This window comes from Herpailurus yagouaroundi, unplaced genomic scaffold (genome assembly GCF_014898765.1).
Source record: "Herpailurus yagouaroundi ecotype Mexico unplaced genomic scaffold, PumYag 29, whole genome shotgun sequence".
Taxonomy (NCBI): domain Eukaryota; kingdom Metazoa; phylum Chordata; class Mammalia; order Carnivora; family Felidae; genus Herpailurus; species Herpailurus yagouaroundi.
In genome coordinates this window covers 28,729,523-28,749,935 of record NW_024412377.1, presented here as the reverse complement: position 1 = coordinate 28,749,935, position 20,413 = coordinate 28,729,523, and the positions used below count along the sequence as shown (strand labels likewise).

Here is a 20,413-nt window from a genome sequence, read left to right as displayed (position 1 = left end):
CTCGAACTCACGGACCGCGAGATCGTGACCTGGCTGAAGTCGGACGCCCAACCGACTGCGCCACCCCGGCGCCCCCCCCCCCCCCCTTTTTAAATCTTCTTAGAAGTCCTCATAATTTTTCATCCAACGACGGCATGTACATAAAGGTGACACTTTAATGAGCATCACCTATATTTTTTTACTTACCCCTTTGTATGACTTTTCATATTTTCTGAATGGATTTTGAAGTGTGTGCTCAGCTTGTTATTTTAATTAGTCTTTTTTTGTAAGTAAGTTTAAAAGTTCCTTTCTCTATTGTCTTCTTTAAATGTGTTTTAGGATTGATTATCTACATGGGCTTACTTTGGAAAGCTGACAGTGAAGAAGTGTATGTTTGCTGACAGCTGATGTACGTAATATACAAGAAAACATACCAGGAGTTTTATTTAATTGTACCAATAACACTTAAGTCTAGGTAGACTGCAGAGTTCCTGGGAGAGCTTCAAGCTCCCTGAATTGAGAAACAATTTAAAAGATCAGAAGTAGAAGGTTGATTCTTTCTTGATGTACCCAACTGGACCCCTGAGACAATGAGCAGGATCCTGTATTCTGACCCTTCCATCTTCTTCAACCTCAGTCGCTTTGGGTCCTCACTGTGCAACAAAGGAGTGGCTTTGGTGGCCCTGGTTCTGACACAACTGTTCAGGGAGTCCCCACCCTACAGCTCACTAGGTGCTGTTGTTATTTGAAGCTACATATCAATGTCTGAGCTACAAAACCTGATCCTCACATGCCATTCATGAATGCCAGAGAGATAAGGAGTGTGTGTGCGTGTGTGTGTGTGTGTGTGTGTGTGTGTGTGTGTGTGGTTTGGGAGGCAAGAAGTGGTTGTAGTCCAACAGTCAATATTTATTGACTATCATGAGCAGGCCTCTGAAGTCATATATGTGGGAATATAACGAGTTCCTAGATACCTTTTCTCCAATGCCCCGCCAAGGAGCTGAATTTATATTAAAACCTCTCCCATTCTTGAAAATACAACCTGTTCCGGACTGAATGTTTGTGTCCTCCCCAACCCCAAATTCAGATATTGAAATCGTAACCTCCAATATGATGGTGCTAGGTGGAGCCTCTAGGAGGTGATTCGGTCATGAGGAAGGAGTCCTCCTGAATGGAATTAGTGCCCTCATAAAAGGGACTCCAGAGAGGTCTCTCACCTTCTTCCCACTGTGTGAGGACACAGTGAGAAGTCAGCAGCCTGCAGGCCAGAAGAGAGCCCTCACCAGAACCCCACCATGCTGGCACCCTGATCTTGGACTTCCAGGCTCCAGAACTGTGAGAAATGAATTTCAGTTGTTTATAAGCCATCAGTTTATGATACTTTGTTACAGCAGCCCCATAACACACAACCTAATTGCTTTTTTAATCGAAAGTTTAAAAATAAAATAGTAATAAATTTTTTTAAGTGGTGTAGAAGGGAACATCTGTACGGTTGAGAAGTAGTGAGTAAAATGACCATCTGGTCCTATTTAAAAATGAGTGTGGCATCTTCACGTAAGGCCCAGCCTTACGTGGCTCTCCTCTGCCACAGAGGTCTCTCTGAGCTTAATGATCATGCCCCTTTGTCAATAGCAGATGTTTCCGAGTGTAGCCCAATGTGGGTTTGTTTGTTTGCTTATAAATGGTATTCATGTGCTGCTCCACAAATACAGTATGAATGTTAACATTTCCCATCTTTGTATATGTTTTATAATATAGAAAGTAGGGGCGCCTGGGTGGCGCAGTCGGTTAAGCGTCCGACTTCAGCCAGGTCACGATCTCGCGGTCCGTGAGTTCGAGCCCCGCGTCAGGCTCTGGGCTGATGGCTGGGAGCCTGGAGCCTGTTTCCGATTCTGTGTCTCCCTCTCTCTCTGCCCCTCCCCCGTTCATGCTCTGTCTCTGTCTGTCCCATAAATAAATAAAAACGTTGAAAAAAAAATTTTATAGAGAGTAAAAAGTTAAATAGGAAAAGAAATGTGGAGAGCTTCTCTCCACGTCCTAATAAATCACATTGCCCATTCCTTGTATTCTTTCAATCAGGTTCATTAAAAGTAACTATATTTAAAATTTTTAATCATGGAAATTAAATATATATATATATATGTGTGTGTGTGTGTGTGTGTGTGTGTAGGAATATATAAATGAAGGAATAATATGTCTCATGTGTTCACTTAGTTTTAATAAATATCAATTTATGGCAAGACTTTCTTATGGGCAGGGGGTGGGGAATTCCAAGAGGCTTTTATTGAGATAAATTGACAAAAACCAAGATTTTATCAACCGTTTTTTTCTGAACCTTATAGACTCAGCAGAGACTCTGGTCCATATATGTGTACACACAACATAATACATCCCAACAAAAACAGAGTCCCACTGGAACACTTGCCAATTAACAGAAAGCCAAATTTCCCTGTCCCCAAATGTTTTTAAAATGTTGAGTCCCCACTGTACACTTTTCAGTGGAACTGATCCCTTATGGCTTAGGACATTGGGATTCTATTCCTATTTTTACTGAACAAAAAATACATTTTTCAAATTTTAGCCTTATTTTAAGAAAGGGAAGTGACTTTGTTTTCTCCAGGCACCTCTCCCCTACAACCACTGGTTAAAATACAGTATGATTTATGGCAAGTCTTATTTTGTCTATACCCTCCATATCTCCCTCACTCAAATTATTTTGAAGCAGATTCCAGACGTATATTATGGAATATAATGCATTATACTCCATTTAATTAACATAAAAGAAAATGAGTGAAAGAAGAAATAGAGAGAAGGAAAAAGAAGAATGGAAGGAAGGAACCAACAAACAAACTAATGGAAGAAGGAAGGTATGAAGGAGGTAGGGAGGGAAAAACATAGTTCGGTGATTACTTTATTCCTGTGAATGTAAATTCATATCAAGTAACAAAAGTTTGGTCTGGTGCAAGTTGATTTGCTTTATTTTGGAAATGATCCCAGTTAATGAGTGTTTACCTTCAAAGAGTTCAGTTCTGCTACAAACCCATTGACCTCATGTCCATGTACTTCAAACATTTTTAGGTGGAATTCAGATTCTATAGGATCATTTGATCCTACCCAGATGGTGGACATTATGGAACCAGAACCACCGTACTCCCGTTTCCTTGCCACTTAAAACAAACAAAATAAAACTCTGCATTTTTCTGCCCTTTGGTTTTATTTTGTCTTGTTTTCACTTTGGCTATAAAGACAGAAAAAATGTACAGCTACAGAGATTAAATACCAGCACATAGCAATCCATAGGAGAATAATCAGGTAACTTTCCTACAACTTCAGACACAGATAAGCATTTCCTGAGCTCACTAACACAAGACCCCATTCTGAAGACATGGGTTTATTTTGTGCTGAGGCCGAGGCTATTTTGCTAACTGACCTTGGACTCTGCTGACCTCCAGAGGGAGCCCTGTTGCAGCCAGATCTGAGGCTCATCTGTGAAAGGGCCAAAATTAATTTTGCTTCAAATGCCAAGGCAATGTTTATGGAGTGAGACAATATTTCTGATAACCAAGACCCGAATGTTGATGTTCAATGGATTAAAGATCAATGGTGGCAATTTCAGAGTGTGAGCACCTTGAATAGGTAAGCAGTTTGGTGCTATGCCAGTGTCGCCTCCTCAATTCGTAGAGAGGAACAAGCATTCAAGCAGAACAACCTCTAATACAACCATTTGCATCTCCCATGTTTTAACAAATAGCAGTTATGGGAATCCAGCCAACTGTGCTACCTGAGAAATTCTTTGAGCTAAAAACATACAGTGACTTAGAGTAACACAACTCTAGACAGCCACAAAAGCCTGCCTTGATGAGCTTTATGATAAGCATGTTACATAAGCCATTGTGAGAGCCTGAAACTACATTCTCGTCCGCAATGTCTTTGATGGAAGGAAGCATGATCTTAAAAAAAAATCTACCATGAAATGTTATAAAGGAGCAGAGGATCTGTTATTTAAAATCAATAGAAATTCTAAAGTCGTAACACTAGTTCATGAGTATTAAACTAAAATGGCCATGTAATAATCCCTGCAGTGCTTTGGGGGTTGTAGTGAGGCTCTGGCCAGGGCTTCATGGTTTTCATGTTTGCATATTAGGGGTCTTTTATCCTATTCTTTGAGGATAAGAGTGATAAATGTAATACTGCTGCTTTTTACTTATACTTGTCATTCAAAGCACTCTGAACACTTTCAAAGAGTAGATATACACTATCATAAACACTTTTGAAACAAGGCAGGTTATTAATTAAATAACTCACTTGCATACTAATGTCCAAGGCATATGTTCCTGCTTCTTAAATATGGTTCAACTGAAAAAAGAAAACTCGCCTATAAACTTAGGACCATTCATATTATTTAACCAAGCACTATGCTTTCTGAGCTCTAAGTTCTAATCATAAAATATCATTTTTCCCAGTATCCATCCCAAACGCAGTCGTTGAGAAGATCAATTATTTACCTGTAACATGCCATTCAACAGTGGCGTCTTTTTGACATCACAGCAAGTTGGTAAGGGAATAAGCTCGAGTTTCATAGAAATTCTAACTCATCTTTAATCAAATTGCAAGTAAAAAATGCCAAATATTATTCACTTGTTTTTTGACCCAACCAGACTTCACTTTCTACACTCTGACTCTTTGCTTTTGTTTACAAGCAAAAAGCAAAGTATAATATGCCCATTATGAGCTACTAACTTGGTAGTGTTTCTGAAAAATAAGGGTATGGCTTATTATAACTGATTCTAACTATGGCTGATAGAGCTGATATTATTTTACATATTCCTATTACATATTACTTTCAGCTATCCTGGCTTTTTTCCAGTGGAAATTGGTGAGTCAAAACAGTCTCCTCCCAGAGCAGAAATGTGACTCGATATGCTGTGTAAGAACCCAGGAGTCTCTGTAACTCAAGTAATCAACCACAGGGTCACTGCCCAGGGCTGACTCAATAATGCACAACAGTGGGACATAGAGGAACCAGGCAGTAAGTCTCCCCGGGGATTGTCCCTATTCCCTAATGTTGTGGCACTGGAAACTAAGTTTAAAGCATTCTTGGTTTTGGTGTCATCAGCCCTCAGGAGAGATATAATGAATGAAAGAATGAGCAAAGCAGACTATTTAAGCAGGTTATGCATATTTACCTGGACAAGAGGACTTTATAAATATTCCATCTAAAAAAAATCATATATTTATATAAAATATAAACCATGTTTAAATATATATATGTATGTATATATATATTTCAGACACCACTCGTACCTCCAACACTGCAGCTGGGAGTCAGGAATCTCTATGACATTCCCAGAGTAATTACAGTGCTCAGCCAGGTTGGAAAATCAAGGGCCTAGATTTTCAGATACACTCCCAAATCCTACTCATATTTTTTGTTTTAAATCTATTTCTTTCTCCTCAGGCTATAGCCAAAGACAAAACAGGAATCTCCTTATTTTCTCAAGTCTTTATATTCACAGAATAAGTATTGAATAACCTCTTGCATTGTTTACCAAACATTTGTTTCATTTGACAAATGAAGACACAAACTCAGAGATGTTAAGTACCTGGTTCAAGGTTACACAGTCCACTAATGGAGCACAGGGCTAGAAGTTAGCTGTTTTAGCCTCTGTGGTCAGCTGACCATTCCTTTTCCCCCTTCTCCCCAGCTTTACATCCATGCGTAAGAAGAATGGAGGCATCTAAGGGCTTCCTTGAAAAATCAGACATAAATCAGGGTAAATGTAAGATATTAATCCCCATGCAATATTTTCTCTCAGAGAGAATCCTACACAGTGAAAAAGACTTATGAGACATATCAACCAAAGACCATGTGTAGACCTTTGGGTCCAGTTTGAACAAAATGTAAAAATGTTTTGAAATTATTGATAATGATTAAATCCAAGTGATGGGCACATAGGGCTTATTATGCTATTCTTTCTACCTATTCATATACATATATATATATATATATATATATATATACACACACACACACACACATATTTATACACATATATATACAAATATATACACACATATATATACACATATATATATACACACACATATATATATATTTAAATTTCTCACTATAAAACTTTTTTTTAAAAGAATCCATTTCTCTCAAGGGCTGACTTACAGTTTTATGGGTTATTTGACTTACCTATATAATAATATGCTTATCAGTGAGGTCCGCAACTTGATAGAATGTTGATAGCTTTATGTCACTCTGGAAGAAAATGCTTCAGCCTTCTGCCATGACTGCTGTGAAGCAGGAGATAAATGCCAACCGTTAAAGCAGAAACTATGTTTCTCTAACAATTGGAATCTCTTTCAAAGTAGCTAAATACTTCTATAACCTGTTGTACTGTGAGGGGCCCAAGACAGGTAGACTATTAAAATAATAAAGGTGGTTTAATAAGTCATGGCAGTTATGGAAGAACAATCACACATATCACAAGGGTTTTTATAAGTCAGAGTATGTTTGGGGAATTGTTCATCGCCTCAAAGTGGAAGGAGAACACCCATCCAGATCCGGCAAAGAGGTAACCTTCTAGTTAGGCTTTCAAGCTTAGCACCAATTTCCAAGTGCGCCCAGGAAGCTGTGGAGCTCAGACTTTGAGGCTAAGCACTCTGCCTTTCTCCTTCGTCCTGGCCCACCACCGCCGTTCAGAATCTACAAAGAGCTGTGGAATCTTGAAGGGCAGCATCTAGTAACGTTCATCACAATTTCAGGGGTAACAGCTTCTGAGTTAAATGAAAGGTGTTTAGGGTTTGTTTTTAAACAGTAATTAACTATGCTATTATTTCAATGAATATTTCAATGAAATATGCTATTTCAACACAAGAAACCACTGGAAATCTCTTTGTTTTGTGACCTAGAAGTAGACATGGAGAGTCTAAAGGGAATCAGAGGTAGATTTCTGGGAAGATAATGTTTTATGTGTTTATTTGTCTTCCAGAACTCCAAATAGTTGCGTTGGCAGGCAGGCTGCTCTATAACTGCCCCCTTCTGAAGACTCAGAGGTGTTTACAGAAACTGAAAGTCCCAGCAGTATATTTCCATGAGCTCATTACCAGTTCCGCTTATACCCTTCAGATGTTGCATGTGCAAATGAACATCCATGCAGTATAAACCCCTGCCTCGAGCTTTTGTTCTAATTACAAAGTAGCACAAGTCAGAAACGTGGTGACTATAACATCAGGGCATCTTTTTAGAATCCCTGCTTTGGTCACTATTATTCAAAGCAACTCCAATGCCATTTCTTGCCTGCCTCTTTATGCTAATCAGCCTAGCTCCCTCGGCCCCTCCTCCTTCAGCTTCCTTTAAGAACTGTTCACTTTCAGCTGTCACAGAGGGTAACTCAGACCAGGCTTGGAAATCACTGGATTTAACTCAGCAGCACTTTTTAAATTTTGTGTATCTTATTCTAGCAGTCCTCTTGAAATACTAGAGGCATTAGGTTTCGTGTCAGCAGATGGGTCAAAACATTGCCAAAACTGTAATTGGTTAGAAATAGTTACTTTGTAGGATTTTACACTGTAGAGGGGAAAGCTTCAAAGTACTTTGAAATGAAAGACAAATTAAGCTGTGCTTTTATCCAAATGAATTGGCATCTTTGTATGTAGGGGAAGTTATATTGGTCAATATTTATTTCAAGAATCATGACTAGAAAGCACTTGGAAGTTTATTAGAGAAGTAAATGTTTTACACTCAAGGACAGGATCTGCATGTACCTCTGTGGCTCTGGGTGTCTGGTGAAGACCATTTTAGGTGACTAACCAGGGGAAGGAAATGTCCTAGTGATACTGGAACCACAGCCGTATTGCCAGCACCATGTCTACTGCACAGAGAAAAGACAGCAGGCACCTGTTTAACAGTTTTTATACCTGTAAACTGAAGCTTCCAGAAGACCAGCGACAGCAAGGTGAGTCAGCCAGGCTAACGCGTTCTGTGACCTGGTCATTTGCATTCCAGGAGGAATGGTAGGCTGGGGAAGTACCTGGGGAATCTCTGGTTGGAAGATGCTTTATAATCTTTGATTTTTTTTTTTTTTAACTCTGAGAATAGACATAATAGTAATGCATAAGGGTGAGTTAACTTGGGTTCACTCCTGGTTTTTAAAGGACTATGGGAGACTATCAAGAATGCTATTCCTTGGACTTGTCCTTCTGAGGCTTATGTGCTGAGACTTCCAGCCACTGTTGTTTTTCTAGAGTATGCTATATTTGTGTAATTCAAAACACCCATCCAGGGAAGGCTAAATCAGCTACAAGGGGAATTTGCTGAGATTAGCTTTATGTTACACTGGAACTATCTTCCCTGTCCTGCCACTAATGGCACACTTTTGGATTTAAAGTTGAAGCCTAATTTTGCCTGGATCTCTGACTCACTCATTTGTGGAAAAAATAAATATATTCTTGGCTCTTTCCCTGTTACGATGTAGGAACAGCTGGAGAAAGACAGTGAAAAGTGTCACATTTCACATGATGGGCACTCATTCAGACTAAGCTATCTACCTGGCAGCCATTTTCACCATCAGTCTTTTTTAAAATTTCAAATCCACTACCCAGCCAGCTGCATCAATTAGTGGCAGATGGCTGACATGAATAGACAAGATGATCTTTCCAACCCATTCTGGCACGGACAGCAAAGGACACTTGAAAAAAAGGCAGGGTGCTGTCACAGATGACATCATCACTCCCCAGAGGTTAAGGATTGGTCCCGGACATTTCTAACTTGCCCTTAATAACCACTGATGGATCTGTCTATGTAGGGATCTAGGCTGCAAGCTCTTTATTTACTTTTCCACAGACACGGTTTTAGATTTTAGTGGTGTGGACAGAGCTGGCTAACGGGCTGAAACCTCCCATTTCCAAGGTGGCACCTGTGTGCTAACGTTTGCATGAAGGGGTCAGGCCACTTTCTTGCATTAGTTCCTGGACTTCACGCTGTACAAGGCTTACCATAGTGGGGGTAGAAAATACTTTATAATAAATGGAAACAGCAAAAACTTTTGAGACCATTTGGTATCATCAGGGCTGAAATAAGTCATTTTAAACTAACTGCTTTAGCATGTAAAGTCCTGGAATGTGCCAGAGTTTAATCATAGCACTATAAAAGTTGTGCTCTTCTGTTAGTAAACGCTAGTCCATCATAGGTTTTTGTTGGCTGTTCATTTTGTTTGAAATGTTTAAAGCTACTTCCCCACTCCAATTGCTAACGTAATATTTATTATATAAAATTTGCCAGGGGGAGCATAGAGGAGATAGTTAAAAATCACCATCCAGAGAGTGTTGTTCTTAACCCTTTAGTGCATAGTCTTCCAGCCTTTTCTTCTGTGCCCATGTACAACATACTTTTTTGCTTGATTTTTAAACAAAATAGAGTTATTTTATATATAACATTGTATGAACTGCTTTTTAATTTAATATTTGATTATGAACAAATTTCCATGTCATCATTCATGTGCACATATTCTTCTACAACCTTATTTTAGCTATTTATTTATTTATTCATTCATTCATTCATTTAAATTTATTTTTGAGAAAGAGAGAGAGCATGAGTGCATAAGCAGAGAAGGGGCAAAGAGAGAGGGAGAGAGAGAATCCCAAGAAGGCTCCACATTCAGCATGGAGACCGACACTGGGCTCGATCCCATGACCCTGAAATCATGACCTGAGCCCAAATCAAGAGTCCAGTGCTCAACCGAGTCACCCAGGTGCCCCTCTGCAGCCTTGTTTTTAGCAGTTGTATGCTCTTCCTTAAATGGATGTAGTAAAATTCCTTTAGGCAATTCTCTATGATTAGACATGTGTTTTATTTCTATTTTTTCCCTTTTACAAACAACATTGTGTTTAACCTAAGCAAATGGATAAATCATTGCAGAGGTAAGATTATTTTCTTGGGATACATTCTTAGTGGTGGAATTGCGAGGTCAAAGGATATGTATGTTTTTTAAGATTTTTGTTGTTGTGGGTTTTTTTTGTTGTTGTTGGTTTGTTTGCTTATTTTTTGACAGTTGGCCCTCCAATCGGCAGTATAGGGGTATATTCTCAGTAATATTGGGTATTATTTTTATTTTTCCCCAATTTTCAAAGTGGAAAATACCATGCTGCTGTGATTTTAATTTAAGGCAGGCTGTCTTAATGTTCTTCCTTTATTGGCCATACCCAGAGGAGACTGGAAAAATCATTATGATGACATACTTCCCAAAATACCAAGAAGACTAGAAGTCTAGTCTTTTTTTCTCAGACTGAAGCTTTTGCCTAGAATATTTTGAAAGCAACCATATTCTTCCACAACTGAGTCTCAAAATATCAGTCCCCAGAAACCACAATCCATAAGGTTGTAAAGCACGTGAATGCAATTGAGAACAGCGTTCAACAGCATTGACTGCTACAAGAACTGTCATCTAGAGATCTGAATTGACAAGTGACACTGGGCAGTGTTTGCTATGCTGCTGAGTAGCATTTAGTTACTCTTCTGGAGTTTAAAAGGATTCATTGAGTATAGTGGCCTTGATTTTTTTTCCTCCAAGGTACATTGGCACCTTGTTATTATGCAAAGTTCAGCAGAGGTCCAAGAAAGCAAAGCGATTGGTTTCAGAGAGTGAAGTCTGGCTACGAATTTGTTTATGGAGGCATTCTGAGTTTGTGGCTTTGGCCTACCCCCCAAACCACACCAAAGCTCCAGCTTTTTAATATACAGACCATGATTAATTGGCATTTAACTCCTCAGAGGGCATAACCAGATTCAACACATAGGTACTTTCTAACCCTCCCTGCTATATGCTGAAGTGCTTTATGTTATAAAATTGTACTTTTTGGGTGATCATTTAGATAAAAGTCACTTATTGTTTAGCAACTATCTGAACAACGACTATGCAAAGCACTGTGCCAGACATGGTACATCAGTTGAACCAAGCCAACTAAACTATGGTTTCCAGTCCCCATAGTATTTACATTCTACAGCAGCAGATGCTAAACAGTCCAGCACAGGAATCCAGTAGGCTTCTCTCCCTACTTGTTGCTGTCTTTATAGATTCTTCTGTGATAGTTCAAATCCATTTATCTATAACACTGATCTGAGATCACATTTATAAACATTAACTTATATGTCTACAAAGCCTCAACAAAATTCAGTTCACATTACATGTGCTAGGTAGACTTAACCATACTTATGTTTTATAAACCATATTTATGTTTATATACTTTAAAATTCACAAAGTAAATGTTTAGAATGCTTTAAAAATAACACAATTCTCAATACATTATCTTATTTAATTCTTACAATAGTCAGGTGAGGTAGTGTATTAGTCAAGGTTCTCCAGAAAAACAGAATCTCTAGGATGTGTGTGTGTGTGTGTGTGTGTGTGTGTGTGTATAGATAGAGAGAGAGAGATCAAAATTTATTTTAAGAGATTGCCTCACACAATTAGGGAAGATGGAAAGTCCAAAATGCACTGTGTGGGCCACCAGGCTGGAGTCCCAGGCAAATTGCTGACCAACATTACAGTTGAAATCTGAAAGTGGTCTGCTGGAAGAATTCCCTCTTGCTCAGGGCAGGTCAGTCTTTTTTATATCCAGGCCTTTAGCTGATGGATGAGACCCACCAACATTCTGGAGGGCAACCCGCTTTACTCACACTCCACCAGTTTAAATGTAAATCTCATCCAGGGGCACCTGAGTGACTCAGTTGGCGAAGTGTCCAACTTCAGCTCAGGTCACGATCTCACAGCTTGTGAGTTTGAGCCCCGCATTGGGCTCTATACACTGACAACTCAGAGCCTGGAGCCTGCTTTGGATTCTGTGTCTCCCTCTCTCTCTTTGCCCCTCCCCTGCTCTTGCTCATATATAGCTATCTCCATAAAATCCATGATTTTTGAGATACAATGTTTAATTTTTTTTTATTGAGCCATATCAGAGAAACTTCTCTGCAGATATTCAAGATGCATTAGTGTTCTTTCTGATTTTTCTTGTTCTGACACCAACTGGGTGTACTACAATTTAATTAAATTCTGTCATTATCCAGAGTTAATGAAGACTCCAGAAGTTAAGGGCTCAGTCTCAAGAGACCGATCCACTTAAATGCTAGCTACAAATTTCAGGTGTCTCCAAGCCACCTCCATTTCTGCCTGGATGACTACAAATTTAAGGCTTCCCACAACTCTCCCAGGTTTGAAAATTTGCTAGAATGACTCACAGAACTCAAGAAAGCCCTATACTTATGATCACCATTTTATTATAAAGGATACAAATGAACAGCCAGCTGAACAGATACATAAGGCAAAGTGTCGGGGGTTTCTGAGCACATGGAGTCAGGGTATCCCGCTCTCTCAGGACATCAGTAAGATCATCAGCCAGGAAGCTCCAGTAAGCATGGTGTCCAGAGTTTCCACATGGGATCTCGCTACATTTGCATGATTGATTAAATCAGTGACTATGATTGAACTCTGGCTTCAATCTCTCTTCCCTCTCTGGAGGTTGGAAATGGAAAGTAGGGCTAGAAGGTCCAACCCTATACAACCTTGTTCTTTTTGGTGTGGCCAGCCTCTCCCTTGAGTTTCCTCGTTAGCATAACAAAGACAAATGGCCATCAGTTAGGAAATTCAGAGGGTTTTTCAAGCTCGGTGCAAGGAATGGAGAGCTAAAACCAGATCTATTCTTTATTACATCACATTTTGGCTGTCATTTTCAGGATGAATTCTTTTCTTAATGTTAAGACAGTTTCCTGCAAGTCAAGGAACACAGATTAACGCCCGCAACCACTTATTTATTCAGTACAGTTTTTACCAAGAGCTGGGAGCTATATTAGACACCAGAAATGCAAGTTTTTCTGCCCAAGTTTATTTTCTGTCATGTGCTTTTTTGAGGAATTCAGTAATAAGAACTCAGCTAATGGTACTTTTTCAACTTTTTGGGTGAAAGAAAAAGTGATTTGACTCCATAATATTGTGACCCTGCTGCATTAATCCTCATTCTGTGTATTTTGGCCACACTCCTCTTGAGGGTTCCAGAAGGCACTTAATTTAGCTTTGAACTTAGTAAATATAAATATAAAGGCTAAGTGGGGCATGTTTACTGTGAGACCAAATTTGCTCTGAGTCTAAACCATAAAACACAAATTATATTTAGATTGCCGCAAATGCACTATTTCCCTTGAAAATACTCTGTGAACATTTATGAATATACTTAATTTAGAACACTTAAAAAATTTAAGTGCTAAGGAATGAAGATACAACCATGAGAAAGGAAACCCAGTGGTGGCAAACAATGAAATAATGCCTTTTATATGAAAAGATAATGTGAGATACACACATTATGCTTCTCAAAATAGATTTGTATTAGCTTTCCTTCTTTGTGATTCTAAAACAGTGAAATGTCATAGACAACATGACATCTTTTGGGTGATACATGGCTAAATAAACGAGGATCAGAGGAAGGAACCCTGCACATATTTCTGTTTTTCTTCCACCAAAAGGGAACCTCAAAGTGGCTCAAATGAGTTTTGTTCTATCTACAAAACCATTACTCACATTTTTAAAAAAAAATTTTTTTTAATGTTTATTTATTTTTGAGACAGAGAGAGACAGAACATGAACCGGGGAGGGTCAGAGAGAGAGGGATACACAGAATCTGAAACAGGCTCCAGCCTCTGAGATGTCAGCACACAGCCCGATGCGGGGCTTGAACTCACGGACCGCGAAATCATGACCTGAGCCGAAGTCGGTCGCTTAACCGACTGAGCCACCCAGGTGCCCCCCCATTACTCACATTTAAAGGCACAAATTGGTGGAAACAAATCTAGACCATTTAAAAATAACTGGAAAGGAGAGAACTCATTCTATTAGATTTGATTGTATTCAAGCTCCCACTCAGTGCAGGAATTCTTTCCACTAAGCTTTCTTAATAGATGGCACATTTATGACGATCTGAAATATATATATATATATATATATATATATATATATAATGGTTTAAACTCCATTTTCCCACTTCACACTCATTAGGATGGCTACTATCAAAAGAAAAAAATAGAAAATAGCAAGTGTTGGCAAGAATGTGGAGAAATTAGAACTCTTATACACTGCTGGTGGGAATGGAAAATAGTGCATCTGCTGGAAAATAGTATGGCAATTCCTCAAAAACTACAAATAGAATTACCATGTGATCCCGCAATTCTACTTCCAGGTATATCCCCCAAAAAAGTGACAGCAGGGAATCAAACAGGTACTTGCACACCAATGCTCATAGTAGCATTATTTACAATAGCCAAAAGGTTAAAGCACATCTTTCCATTGACAAGTGAATAAACAAAATGTGGTATATATATATATATATATACACAAGAAAATATTATTCAGCCTTAAAAAGAAAGTAAATTCTGATACATGCTACACCATGGATGAATCTTGAGGACATTATACTAAATGAAACAAGCAAGTCACAAAGAGATGAATACTATATGATTCCACTCATATGAGATTGCTAGAGTAGTCATTTTCAGAGACATAGAGCAGAATGGGAGTTGCCAAGGGCTGGGAGGGGGAATAGGGAGTTATTATTTAATGGTATAGCGTTTCAGTTTTGCAAGATGAATACGTTCTAGAGATTGCACAATAGTGTGAATCAGCATTATTGAACTATGTGCTTAAAAATGATAAATTTTATGTGCTTAAAGATGGTAAATTTTATGGTATGAAAAAAATTTTTAAGCCATTACTGGCCAAAGCCATCCCTAATTATGTTTCTGAATTTGGGCTTAAAAAAACAAAAACAAAACAAACTTTCATTTTTCCTATTCCTAAAACCAAAACTAGAAGGAAATATTCTGCTCATCTCTGATTCCCAAAAGCTATTTCTTTGAAAACATTAATAAAATTAATAAGCTCCTAATTTTTACAAAAAAAGAAACAAAACATTACCAATATCAGGAATGATATAGAGTGTCATTATAGATCCTACAGCTATTAGAGTGATAATAAAGGAATATTATGAATAACACTGTGCCAGAAAGACACCAAAAAAAAAAAAAAAAAATTCAACAGCCACTCACATAAAAACTCCAAAAGGATTTAGAATAGAAAGGAACTTCCTCAACCCAAAAAGAACATTTTCAAAAAACTGACAGCTAGTATAGTGCTTTCATTGTCAATGAAAGACTTAATACTTCCCTACGAAGATTGGGAAGCAAGCAAGGATGTCCACTATAGTCACTTCTATTCAACATTATGGAATAGGACTGAAGGTCTTAGCCAATGTACTAGGTTAAGAAAAAGAAATAGGGGTGCCTGGGTGGCTCAGTTGGTTGAGCATCTGACTTCGGCTCAGGTCATGATCTCATGGTTTGTGAGTTTGAGCCCTGTGTTGGGCTCTGTGCTGACAGCTCAGAGCTTGGAGCCTGCTTTGGATTCTGTCTCCCTCTCTCTCTGCCCCTCCCCCACTCATGCTCTGTCTCTGTCTCAGAAATAAATAAACATTAAAAAAAATTTTTTTTTAAAGAAAAAGAAAAAAAATAAAAGTTTTATATTTTGGAAATAAAGAGGTAAAACTATATTCACAGATGAATGATAGCTGGTATAGGAAAAACTTTAGGAATCAATTAAAAGAAAAGAAAATACTACAACTAATAAGTGAGTTACCAAGATCACAGATAACAGCATACAAAGTCAGTATACTAAAAACAACTATATTTCTATATATTAGCAAAGAATAATTGGAAGTTGAAAACTTTTAAGTATTCTTTTAGTAGTACATTTTTTATAAAAAAAATAGTAAAGGAGTTATTAACAAAAGATGTGCAAGACCTGTACACTTAAAACAAACATTGTAGAGAAAAGCTAAAGAAGATTGAACTAAATACATAAATTGGAAGGTTCAATTTATTAAGATATTAACCCTCCCCAAATTGATCTAGAGAGTCAAGGCCATCTCAATCAAAATTCCCGCAGACTCTTTTTTCATTGACAAGCTAATCTTTAATTTATAAGGAAATGCAAAGGACCTAAAATAGCTGAAATCTTGAAAAAGAAGAACAAATTTGATAACTTATGCTTTGGATTTCAACTTATAATAATCAAGATGGTATAATATTGGTATAAGCATAGAACATTTATTATTGAAACAGAAGAGGGAGCCCAGAAATTGACTCACTCATTTTTGGCCAGTTTTTGACAAAGATATCGAGATAGTTCAAAGAAGGAAAAGATACTATTTTTTGTAATACCCCTGGAACAAATAGCCCTCATTACCCACCTCACACAAAAATTAATTTGAGATGAAATATGAAAACACAGAAGCTTAATCTGTAAAACTTCTAGAGGAAAAACACGGGAAAATATTTTCATAAATTGGAACAGGTAATTTTTACAGACACAGAAAGTACTAACCATAAAAAATAGATAAACTAGACTACCAACATTAAAAATATTTGTTTTTTAAAAGATTACATTAATACAAGAAAAGAGAAACTGGGAGATGAGTGCCTGGGTGGCTCAACTGGTTAAACCTCTGACTTTGGCTCAGGTCATGATCTCACAACTCGTGAGTTCAAGCCCCATGTAGGGCTCTGTGCTGACAGCTCAGAGCCTGGAGCCTGCTTCAGATTCTGTGTTTCCTCTCTCTGTGCCCATCCCCCTGCTTGTGCTGTCTCTCAAAATAATAAACATTAAAAAAAAAATTTTTTTTAAGAGAAACTGGGAGAAAACATTTGTGATATATAGATCTGGGAAAAAAGCTTGTAATCAGAATATGTAAAGAACTCAATATAAACAATTTGATTAAAAAATAAGCAAACAATCTGTCAGACACTTTGCAAAAAGGACATATAAATGTCTAAGAATCACATCAAAAAATGCTCAACATAATTAGTCATCAGGGAAATGTAAATTAAAACCTCTGTCAGATGTCACTTCCCATTCACTAGAATAGCTAAAATTAAGAATGCCAATGATACTGTGTTGCAGAGACTGTAGAGCAATCAGAACTCCTATGTATTGCTGTAAAGTGATACGACCACTTTGGAAAATAGTCCGGCAATTTCTTTTATCATTAAATCTACGTCTACCCTATGATAACCGATCACATTCTTAGTTATTTTCCCAAGAGGAATGAAAAGCAAAAAGCTTAGAGAAGAATGTTCATGGCAGATTTTATACCTATGAGCTCCAACATGTGAACCACTCAAATGTACATAAGCCCGTAAATGGATAAGCCAACTGTGGTATGTCCGTAGACAGGAATGTTATCCAGGAGTAGAAAGCAGTAAGTTGCGGTTACACATAACCACATGGATGAATCTGAAACTGTACGACATTTGGGGGGTGAAGCCAAGAGGCTGGTCTATGGGGTGAAGGACCAAGGGCTTGGCACATGTGCAGCTCATACAGCAGTATGCTGCCGTGCATGGGCTGGTAAACTCTGGCAGTAGCATAGACTCTAACCCTTATGCTGTGTGATAGAAGGCCATCTCCTGAGGATGCTGTAGACATCTCAGATGGAAAATTCTGCTAGGGCAACTGCAAGATCCCTTTCAAAACCAAGATTCTGTGGTTTGCCCCCAATTCTTTAATTCATTTTGATGTTGTCTCCTCAACGGTGTTGTGCAAGTTCTTTGGGAGCAGTAAACTGGGTTTATACTAGGAACCACTCACAGCACTACAGGTCACCTGTAAACAAGTCATATTTTGTCATATGTCATCCTAACCCAAAAACTCCAGAGCCTGTGCTATAGCCCGAGTTTCCTTCCTCTCATGTGGGCTCATTTAAGTACCTGGAAACGATCTGAGTGATGGCTGGCCCTTGAACTCAGTTTGTCATTCAGTTTTAAATGTGTTGCTATTCGAGTCACCAGTTGATCTGTATGTAAACCGCTCACCACATCCGAATGTCTCCCAAAAGGGGTATTTAACTCTAAAACAATAGGTAAGAAAATGCAGCAGTATCAGTGCAAACACATCAGATCAGAGCAGGTGGCCTGCTTACTGGGCTAGCAGTTTTCACTGAAATTTAAATATTTGCATGATATATGTTTCTTAAACTGCACGAAGTGTGAAAGATTGCAATGTACCACTTTTGGAACTGGGCCAATATGGCCTTGGAGAGATGATTTAGATTTTAACAAAATAAATAAGAAGTACCAAAATCTCCAAATTAAACAGAGGCTAAGCAATAGTCATTATTATAACTCACTTTTTTATTTAAACTGGGGACTCTATTCAGAATAAAGTGCTGGCTCAAAGTGCTCATTATATTAAATCATTAACTTGACTTGAAATCTTAACATTTAGGCCAGGTAAATTCACACCTGACTTGCTTTTTAATGAAATCTATTGGTAAAGCTAGCATAATAACCAAAGGCAGGATTCAAAATGCAGTAAATACTCACATCCAGTAAAAAGCTGCATTCCTTCTACCCAATGATCAGATATCTCACCCTGTGTAGATGGTCAATAACTAAGCACGAGGTCATAAGAGTGAGATCTAGATTACTGACAAGAGATGATGATAGTCGGAAGATATCTTTTGATACTAAACCAACATCAAAGAGAATGAAACATGCATCTGGGAATTGAGCCAGAAGGAGACAGAGGCTAAACTGTAACCGATGAAATGGAAACTGACCTATATACTCGAACGGGAGAGCGAAAAGATTTTTGTAAGTCTCCCATATCACTGCAGAATGGGCTTCAGGTCCTAAGAGAACCCACAGCTAACAGGACACAAGTTCCTTTCCCTCAGTAGATGCAGAGAAACTACCAAGTCTCCAGACATGACAGCTTAGTAACTGGATTGTCCCTCTTTTTAAAAATTTTTTTTCAACGTTTTTATTTATTTGTGGGACAGAGAGAGACAGAGCATGAACGGGGGAGGGGCAGAGAGAGAGGGAGACACAGAATCGGAAACAGGCTCCAGGCTCTGAGCCATCAGCCCAGAGGCTGACGCGGGGCTCGAACCCACGGACCTCGAGATCGTGACCTGGATGAAGTCGGACGCTTAACCGACTGCGCCACCCAGGCGCCCCTGGATTGTCCCTCTTGAGTAAGAATCTGTAATGACTGGTTTCAATAATTGGCTCCAAATCCTTTCTTGTTCTGATAAAAGGAAGTAGTTCATAATAAGAAGGTATGTTACCATCTGGAGAAAAAAGAGTAAAGCAGGGAGACTTGATGGAAAAGGACCATTTTGGTCTAGGCCTGTCTGTGTTAAACTGTAGTTGACTTGAAGAGAAATGAAGTCACAGATAAGGATTTATGTGTATGTGTGTTTTTATAAACTGAGTGTGGGTAAGACATATACCAGAGCTACAAATTATGAGGGTCTGTGCAACAAGACCGACTTTGTCATAAGGGACTTAATGTGTGAAGTATGGATTCAGTGTGGATTAGTTTTGGTATTAGTTGCCATTTTTCTTTCTGAAAACTGAATACGCTAAAATTAATTAGTAGAGGTGATTGTTTTGATCTTAGGATGAAGCAAAGTAGATTTTGAGGGACTTGCAGAAAGCTCTAGCTACAAATAAAAAGAGAAAAAAAGCATAAAGATTTAGAAAAGACATCGTCAAAAAACACCCATAATAGATGTGCCGATGTCTTTCTAATTTTGTAAACATTTCTTATATTTTAAGGTTTAAATTCACAATATTGTTATTGTCTTTTACTTTGCTCGTAGCAGGCTACTAATGTTTATTTAGTAAATCAATACTTTTTCCCCAAAAGTTCATCCAAGTGATTAATAGTCCTAAATTACTGAGTGTTCGAGCTTTAAACTCCACTCAGGGCAATGGATCTTCACATGCTAGAAAACTGAAAGCAGAGGAGAGAAGTGACTTACTCAAAGTTAATAGCTAGTGCAAAGAGCCGGTACTATACTTCTACATTTGTTTGAGAGTGTTATGAAGAAAGGGCCAGCATAATAAAAAGTATCTACAATGCATTAAAAAATTAAGACAAAATAAACTTGAGTTGTACCTTATTTAAAAATACCCACAGAAAGAGTATTTACTTGTGTAATAATCTTAGTATTAAGCAGATGGAGAAAATGATGAGTATATGAGGGAGGGGAAGGAGAAACAGGAAGAGGGAGGAAGGGAGAAGCGCGGAGAAGCAAGGAACCAGGCGCTAGAGAGAAATATGCAGCCAATTGAGAGCAAAGAAAGGAGAAGAAGCAAATGAAGAAAAGCTGATTTAAAAAAAAAAGAAAAAAAAAAGGTCCAAAATGTGCTACATACATACACCGGGATATTATTCAGCCTTAGAAAAGAATGAGATTCTTCATACATGCTACAGCATGGATGAACCTTGAAGATACGCTAAGTGAAATAAGTCAGGTACAAAAAGACACAGATTGCATGATTCCACTTCTACAAAGTGTCCTAGGGCAGGTGGATCCACAG

General features: G+C 38.2%; 1 protein-coding gene across 3 annotated transcripts in view; it reads left to right on the top strand.

Moving 5' to 3' along the window:
* Window positions 1–20,413, top strand: part of RANBP3L (RAN binding protein 3 like) — a 289,116-nt gene that overhangs the window by 236,051 nt on the left and 32,652 nt on the right. The window contains exon 1 of one of the 3 annotated variants that reach the window (XM_040495456.1): window positions 7,199–7,946. The exons of the other annotated variants lie outside the window; for them this stretch is intronic. Within the exon in view, the coding sequence (XP_040351390.1) occupies window positions 7,856–7,946 (91 nt within the window). The 5' untranslated portion in view covers window positions 7,199–7,855. Of the gene's footprint in view, window positions 1–7,198; window positions 7,947–20,413 lie in introns of those variants that run through there. 3 annotated transcript variants of the gene reach the window in all.